The sequence below is a fragment of the Oryzias latipes genome, chromosome 4 (assembly GCF_002234675.1).
Source record: "Oryzias latipes chromosome 4, ASM223467v1".
Lineage (NCBI taxonomy): Eukaryota > Metazoa > Chordata > Actinopteri > Beloniformes > Adrianichthyidae > Oryzias > Oryzias latipes.
The window spans coordinates 7,363,906-7,371,801 of record NC_019862.2 but is presented as its reverse complement, the minus strand read 5'-3'; the positions used below and the strand labels follow the sequence as shown (position 1 = coordinate 7,371,801).

At 42.8% G+C, this 7,896-nt stretch overlaps 2 protein-coding genes across 4 annotated transcripts in view; both read right to left on the bottom strand.

Moving 5' to 3' along the window:
• Positions 1-1,355: 1,355 nt before the first annotated feature.
• LOC101164468 (duodenase-1) lies at positions 1,356-4,075 on the bottom strand. The gene is made up of 5 exons (XM_004067831.4): positions 3,959-4,075; positions 3,733-3,886; positions 2,797-2,926; positions 2,469-2,723; positions 1,356-2,379 (listed from the first exon to the last, which is right to left on the bottom strand). The coding sequence occupies exons 1-5, from the start codon at positions 4,002-4,004 to the stop codon at positions 2,227-2,229; spliced, it is 738 nt and encodes a 245-aa protein (XP_004067879.2). The 5' UTR covers positions 4,005-4,075; the 3' UTR covers positions 1,356-2,226.
• Positions 4,076-7,199: 3,124 nt separating this feature from the next.
• LOC101163727 (kallikrein-7) overlaps positions 7,200-7,896 on the bottom strand; it is a 93,849-nt gene continuing 93,152 nt past the window's right edge. For all 3 annotated transcript variants that reach the window (XM_020702237.2, XM_020702235.2, XM_004067689.4), the window contains one exon: positions 7,200-7,870. In XM_020702237.2, coding sequence (XP_020557896.1) covers positions 7,703-7,870 — 168 coding nt within the window. In that variant the 3' untranslated portion in view covers positions 7,200-7,702. The remainder of the gene's footprint in view (positions 7,871-7,896) is intronic.

Here is a 7,896-nt window from a genome sequence, read left to right as displayed (position 1 = left end):
CATGATGGAGTCTCTGGGGGAAAAACAGCCGCACTGAGAGTAAACTGAGGGTTTTGGTTTTTCCGTGTGAGCCTGACACCTCTGAACATGAAGTCAATCATAAGTTGTTCACGTGTCTTTGTTGCTCAGTTAGATCTCTCCAATGTTCATGCTGCACTTATTGTTGGTTGCGGTGAGGAAGTGCCTTGTTGAAGCTTGACTGGGGGATCCGTTATTCTGCACCCTACAGATGAAAGTTTGTACAGTGTTGCAAAAAAATCAAATGCACACATTTTCTAAACTCCAACCTCAGCTTTAATAAATGCAGACACAACATGGCCAGAAGGCAGCGCTGCAGTTGTCACTTCACACAACACCAACTTTTGGCAATAAAAGTTTCAATCAAATATTTATTGTGATTTTTAGACAAAAAAAATACATTAAAACCCCCCTTAAAAAGTCTGGTCTATTGGCCTTCATTGTACTGCTGCCATGTGACACCTCTGGAAGTTAACCACACACTAGTGTGGCTCCACTGGTGTGTGGATGTGCATTAATGTCCCGGTGATGGTCGGAGGCATCGTAGGCGCGAACTGGCAGCCATGCCTCTGTCATCACTAAGTATGAATGAGGAGTGAATAAATAATGGACACAATGTAAACACTTTGAGCATCTGGAAAAGCACAGATAAATATAATCCATTATTATTATTATTATTATTATTATTTAACCAATCACAAGAGACTATGCGATCAGGGGGGTGGGGTTTAAACTGATGGAATGCTGAAGATAAAGAAAATACTGTTGAACAGAATGATGAGGCCTCAGGAGGACTCCAAGGATGGAGATGTCCTAAACTGTCCACAAATGTTAACGGTGACGGGTTGAGCAACCTGCAGGAAATGATATCTGACCATCACTAGATTAGATAAGATAAAACTTTATTGATGTGTTTGGCAAGATACCAAACATTTCCACCAACAGCAGAACTCTGCAAAGACTAGATCCCAAAATAGCAATGGAAGAAAATATGTTAAAAAAAGATTTTAAGAATTAGGAAGAGAATAATAGTGAACAGTTTTTAGAGGAGCACCAGTATCCTCCTGCAGCCATTCTGATCCATCTTTAGGGAAAGCATTTATTTTAATAAACCCCTAACACCTATTGATGCAAATTTTGATGAAACTACATCTTCTCCTTAGTTTAGCATCTACATGGAAGAAAAAAACATATGTGATTTTATTTTGTTCATTGCTATAAATTCCTAACTTTTTTTTAAAGTGGTGTCTTGTTTTTCTGTAACTCATGGTTTCATCTTTTTGCTTTAATTTTTTGCAAATAATTGCTCTGAATGACAAAATGTTATCAAAAAACTGTTCACAAACTGTTTATTGAATGCATGGTTGAGGCAGAAAAAAAACAAAGAAAAAAAAGTAATTTTAAGATGACATTATTTATTCTGTACCGGAGTCACAGGTCAGACATGAGGGAGGTGACGAGGACTTTGTAGGTTCTGATCCAGACTCTCCATCTCAATGGTTTACACAGATCATGATGGGTTTCTTTCAGACAGACAAACAGCACCTCCCACGACCCCAAAAAAACGATGCAAAAAGTTAAATATAACAAATAAATCAAATAACAATAAAAGCTACAACAAGGAAAGCTAGATTTGTTTATGTACAACCTTTGATGCAGGTTATTTATACATAGAGGTTAACATTATGGTGACCAAGAGATGGTTCTACACCTCCTACACACATTTAAAACAATATATTTGTTATTGTAGGAACCCAGAAAGATATCTTTTTAAACTAGTTAAAGAAACATTTAGGTCATATGAGCCTTATCAAATATAACTAATCAAAAATTGTGTATTCAATTACAGTTTATAGATTTGTGTAGAAAATGTTTGTATTTGGAAACAAAACATCTTTTTGAGCTGTTCTGTGCAGCAAGTTTCATGATATTTAAGCATAAAGATGCAAAAATCTTCTGAAACTCAAAATGATCTTGATGACGAGGAGCATCAGGAGCATTTACAGATTAAAGGGATGAAGTTTAAGGCTAAACAATAGAAATGAATGAAGGTGTTAAAAAAATGACAAAACTGGCTCAAAGTTTGACCACAAAGAGTGAACAGAACCAAAGTGATTGAAGTAGAAAGTAAAAATGCAAAACGGAGAAACCAACATCAATATTTTAGGAATTGTTGTGCATTAACAGGACTAAACAATCTTCTTTATTCTAGTTGTTGTTGAACTGGGTTATGATCCAAGACCTGAAGGAGGAGATCCGGGTGTAGACGTCAGGGGTGCTGGGATCTCCACATCGACGCCCAGAAAAAGACACAATGCCCGCTGCCTCTCCGTCACAAATCATTGGGCCGCCAGAATCCCCCTTTAAAGACAAACATCCCAGCCGGTAGATGAATTGAAAGATGCTTCAATGAAGCCACAATGTTCACATCAAGACCGAGTTCCTCTTACCGAGCAGAAGCCCTGAAAGCTGCGGGCCCCAACACCACAAACCATCGACCTCAGGACACGAACGTTTCCCCATCTCTGTCTGCATGTCCTCTGAGCCAGAATGGTGACATCAACTTCCTGCAGCCGGTTTGCTATGGTCCTGTTGTCCCCGATGTCCCCCCAGCCAGCTGTAATGCACTGGCTCGCTGGTCCCACTGTTCCTGACTTCAGAGGAATGACCTGCACCTCTGGAGTCAGCCGAGCTCTGCCATCAAGCTGACGAGCAGAGAAGGTCATCATTTTCACATCAGAATGTAAAGAAGGGATGGACTGAACCTGAAGGTCTCACCTTCAGAAGCATGATGTCGTTGGACAGCTCATTGTAGTTTGGATGTGGAATGGATCTGAGAACCCTGAAGGTCTGCCTCGATGGCTCATTCTCTTGCAACAAGTCTGCCCCGAGCACAACGGTGAAAGGTCTAGAAACAGGACCACAGTGTAAACTGCATGAGCTTCTGCTGCTTTATCTATGACCTGCAGAAGGCCATAGAAAAATGTGCACGAACATTTTCTCCATACGGGTTCACTGAGCGGTCTGCCATCCTGATATTTGGTCACCTGCGTACCGCAACACCTTTCACTTGCAGATGCACGTAAGAACAACTGGGACCAAGGCCTTCAAAATAAATCCCTTTCTGGAACATTTAGTTGCTTTTTCCTTTTTAAACTCATGGACATTATATACTTTTTGTTTTCTGCCTCATATCTTCTGACCATTTGAATATTAATTATTTACAAAGAAACTTCAACAAAAGCCTGGAATGAATCCACAGTAATTAGACTGTAATGATGCAACAGAGCCAACGCTAAATCTCTCATTGATGTGTACTTTAGAACCATCCAGTGCCTGAGTGAAACATTTCAGTTATTGGAAACCGTTGAGTTCTGTTCATTGGGATTTCTAAGTCCAAACTGCAGAACTCCACATACAGGCTAACATGTTGTTTTGCTCCAAATTCTTATTCTCTACTTGATGCATAATCACCACAATAAGTGGCATTCCCTTCTTACCATGTTTTTGCTCTAAATATGGTAAACAAGGACACTAAAGGATCACAAAAATACAAATGTAGCTGCAATCATTATTTTTGAAACAATGATTAAATGTGGAGCACATGTATGAGTCGCTGAAATGTTTCCGTCGCCTTTAGCCACGTAAACTGAGGATCCGACACTCATGAGGATTCATCATGAAACAAAAGCATTACCTGCTGCTGAAACTTACATGGGCAAGTCACAGTGAGCCGCAGTCAGCACAAAGTCCTCCCTGACCAGCGCCCCCCCACAGATGTGCTGACCCCTGACCTGCAGCGATGCCATGTAAGGGCGTGAGTGGGGGGCTGCATCTCTGCCTCCGACAATATGGGAACCAGCAGCCCCTAAAACACAAAACACCAAACGGTCAACGGAGGCTCTGCAGCAAAGGTTAGCACAGGTGCAGTCTGGCTTACCCCCCATGAAGAAAAGCAGCACAAACATGACGGCCATCGTCTCCATCCACAGCCACACTCCTCCACGGCTTTATATCTGCAGACGAAAGACGTCTTCCTTTTCTGGCATTTCTTGCTTCATCAGATTTGGCAACATTTCTCTGTTAAGGATTTACAAAACAGGCTTTCATCATTTTTGGTACTGATGGTTTTATGGCTTCAGTGATTCAGAAAGAGGACTGTAACGCTCACTAAGTGTAGCTAAGGTTTCTGACAAAAATAAGTGAACGAGTTCGCCTTTCAGGAAGGCAGACTCTACAGTATTTCGCTTCGGTTCCCCCCCCCCCCCCCCCAGGTACGAGCCAGGACCCCCCAAGGGAGACCCGCTCCACACTCCAGGCAGCCACCCACCTGGCCCACGGTTGGTCCAGGGAGGAGCAAGGCAGGGGCCAGCCACCCCCACCCCGGAGGGGAGCACCCCGGGGAAATGGGGGGCCCACAAGGGGTGTTGTAAACATGGCCCGACCAGGCTCGGCCACTGTTGGAAGTTTGGCGGGGCCCAGGGGCAAGGACACCCCCCCGGCTCAGGTGTAATGTGAACACCCCCCCCCCCCAGGCGGAGAAAGTACCGCCGGGCCCAGGAGACCGGCACCCAGGAGACACGGCAGCCGACACCAAGGGACCGAACCCCCCACCAGGGAAGGGGTAGGGGACAGATGGTCCTAGGTCACACCTTCCTTGCAAAATGTGTGTGCGTGTATGTGTGTTTGTGAGGGTGTGTGTGTGCATGTGTGTGTGTTTTATGTTGGAGTGTTTATTTTGAGGGGCGAAGGGTGTGTGTACTAAGGGGGGTGCAGTTAAAATTGGCGGGTAGGGCACTGAGGGGACATCAACTGATTACTCACAGTGATGTCCCCTCACCCTCCCCACCAAGGGGCCCTAAATGTCTGAGGTGCGGTTAAAATTGGCAGGTAGGGTGCTAGGAGGACATCCGCTGCTTGCTGGCAGTGATGTCCAAGCACCCCCCCCCCCTACCAAGGGCCCTACATTTCTAAGGTGCAAACAAAACCGAAAGAGGGGGGGCCCACTCCATACGGCAACCATGGGAGGGGTACCACTGGCAAGTAGCTCTCCCCCCAAGGCGCATCGCAGGCTAAACCCCCCACCCCTTCACCCTAATATGAGGTTATATGAGGAAGGGGGTAGGTTGGGGACAGCTGGTAGACTGTCCCCCCGGTCGTCAAACAGGGCAAGTCTTCCGTTTTGTGTCGTGGTTGTGGCCGACAATAACCATTTAAGATACATTAAGGGCTTCACATTTGAAAACGGCCATTTCCGATTTTTCGCTACGTCCAGACAGACGTTACAATACATTTTCACAAATCTAAAATATTTTTGAACTGAATAACAAAGGAAAAGGCATTTTCTATTCACAGAAAGATGTCTTCCAAAGGTTAACCGAGTGAGAAAAAAAGTTTTGTTTAACAATAAACTCAGAAAAACACGAGATTGTTCCAGAACTGCAGTAAGGTTTGTGTTTTTGTGAGTTTCAGTGTGTATTCATGTGTGTGTGTGTGTTTGATCTGAACTGAATAAGAGGTATGCATGTTGCTTCATGTTGTTTCTCGTTTCTGATTTGCATCACAGTCGTGTTGAAAGAGTTTTGTTGGGACAGAATGAGTTGTGTAAAACTGCTGTGTGCTCACACATGAACCAAAGCCCTCAAAGAAGTTCTCATGGATGCAGCAGAATATAATATTTACTACGAAAGTATTTAGGATAATGATTCTGTTGAGTTAAAGACCCAACCCAGTGAAAATGTCTTTTTGGGTTTCTAACATGTTTTCGTAGCTTTTTTCTGATGATGAAGAACATTTATGAATACAATTTAGACTAAAATTGCACTCCTAAGGAGTTCTTTATTCTAATCTTTGTGAATAAGGAGCAGATGAAGAATTGCAGTTTGAAAAATATCATAATTGTGATGTAGAAAATACTCTGGGCGGGGCCACAAGCTCCCTGCTCTGCCCCATTCTGATGCATCCACCTGCAGACAAACATATCGATAAACGTCTGAGCTGGAATCTGGATCTAAACTGAACGGCTGGAGAGCCACAATATTGATGCCATTTTTGTTGCACCCATAATGTTAGGTTGGGGGTGTCTGCTCTGCAGAAACTAGGTCCTAGAAAACCACACAAGTTTTTAGATTTTGGCTAAAAAATAACATCAAAATAATGAGAGGTTTGACTCTGTTTGCTATAAATCAAAGGGAAGCTAACCCATGTGACAAACTACTTAATCAGTGTGCGCTCCCCACCCCACCCCAACATCACAAACCCTCAGTTGCCACAAAGTACTCCTGAGTTACACTTGTAGACTTCTGAGGTCAAAGGTCAAGCAAATTCTCCAAATATAATGTGATCCTTGTTATGTTTGTAGATTGCACATTTGTATTACCTTTACTTTTTTCTAAGAATAGAAAGTAAGAGACACAAGCAAATGGAGAATGTCAAAGTCATGTATCAAACTACAGGTGTGAAAATGGATGGAGGTCAGCTGCTGCGGTGATGCAAACACAAAGAACAACATGAACTCTAGCAGGATGATAGAAAAGCAAGATAAGCCAAAGGTCAAAGGGAAATGCCACGTTAACCCTTGTGCTATCTTAGATGACCCTTACTTTGATGTGTTATTCCTACCATGACAAAGGTGGATAAAGGTGGAAAGATTTCACCAGTGAAGATTACAAATCATTGAAGGAAAAGGGTTCAGAGCACTGTCTAGTTGGGTCAAGATTACCCAACTCCCAATGTTAAAGTGCCGAGGATAGCACAAGGGTTAAAGAGGAGTTCTCCACTGAGCGACGTATGAAGAGTTGTCTCATCTTCAAGCTGCCAGCTAACTTTACTCAGGTGTCCTAATGACATCAATGCCCCCATCTGCATTAAGGAGATGACAGCAGAAGAAGTGCAACAAAACTATCACAGTTAGCAGTTTTTGACTGGGGGTGGATGCTCGGCCTCAGACTTTAACCCATTTGGCAAGAGTCTGATGAGTTTAACTGACGATCAGAGAAGTCTGGTGAGCGCACACGCTGGCTTTATTTTAGAAATGTCCCCCTACAGTAAGTTATCTTCCTCCAGAGTTTTGTTTTACGTCATTAAAATGTCACTGTGAAAACCTCCTCCCTGAGTATGAGGACTTACAGAGCAGGTTGTGTGTCTTCTTGTAGGTTCTGGAGGGTCACAGTGAGAGGGACTCATTTTGTCTACAGTTTTATTGACATGAGGCTGTTTTACAAATGTGTTCCTGCAGATTTTCCTGAATATTTCCAGAAAGGCCAAAGAGAAACTTGTGGGACATCATTAAGAACCAGGACGTTCTACTGAAAAAAAGAAAGAAAACCTTTGTAGCAGCCGTGGTTCCATTGCATCCCAGATGACAGTGGTTCCGAATCCGGTTAGGGTTTGAAAAAAAAAACGGTTTTGTTTTCTGCAGGACGTTTTTTCCTCTTGAACAGTTAAAAAGAAAGGTCAGGCTTTGTGCATCTTCATTTTCAATCTTTTTAAATGTGGACTCCATGTCTACAACTGTTAGAAATCTTTAGTACATCAAACAGCTGATACTTGGAATGACTTACAAACAGTAAAATCATGTTTTTACTGGTTAATAGTAATGGTTAATAGTTAATCAAAAATTTGGATTATTTTAAATGACACCAGAAAAACCGCCTCTGCTAGAGTTAAACTTTGTTTCAAAGGTTCACATTGGGCACGTTTTCTTCATGATGATGTTATTGATCCACTGAATATATTCTCTGATGTCCGTGTAGACGTTGGGCACATCAGGGTATTTGCAGTTGTAGTTTTTGTTAAAAGAGACAATGCCAACAGCTTTGCCGTTGCACACCAGAGGACCACCAGAATCCCCCTGTAAAGAGCAGACATCATCAAACA

Excerpts from the sequence above, each read along its gene's own strand:
- LOC101164468 (XM_004067831.4), bottom strand. The coding sequence starts at position 4,004 with ATGGAGACGATGGCCGTCATGTTTGTGCTGCTTTTCTTCATGGGGG. Across the intron at positions 2,927-3,732 it reads GCTCACTGTGACTTGCCCAT|ACCTTTCACCGTTGTGCTCG; the intron begins GTAAGTTTCAGC and ends TCCTGTTTCTAG. Across the intron at positions 2,380-2,468 it reads GCTTTCAGGGCTTCTGCTCG|GGGGATTCTGGCGGCCCAAT; the intron begins GTAAGAGGAACT and ends TTGTCTTTAAAG.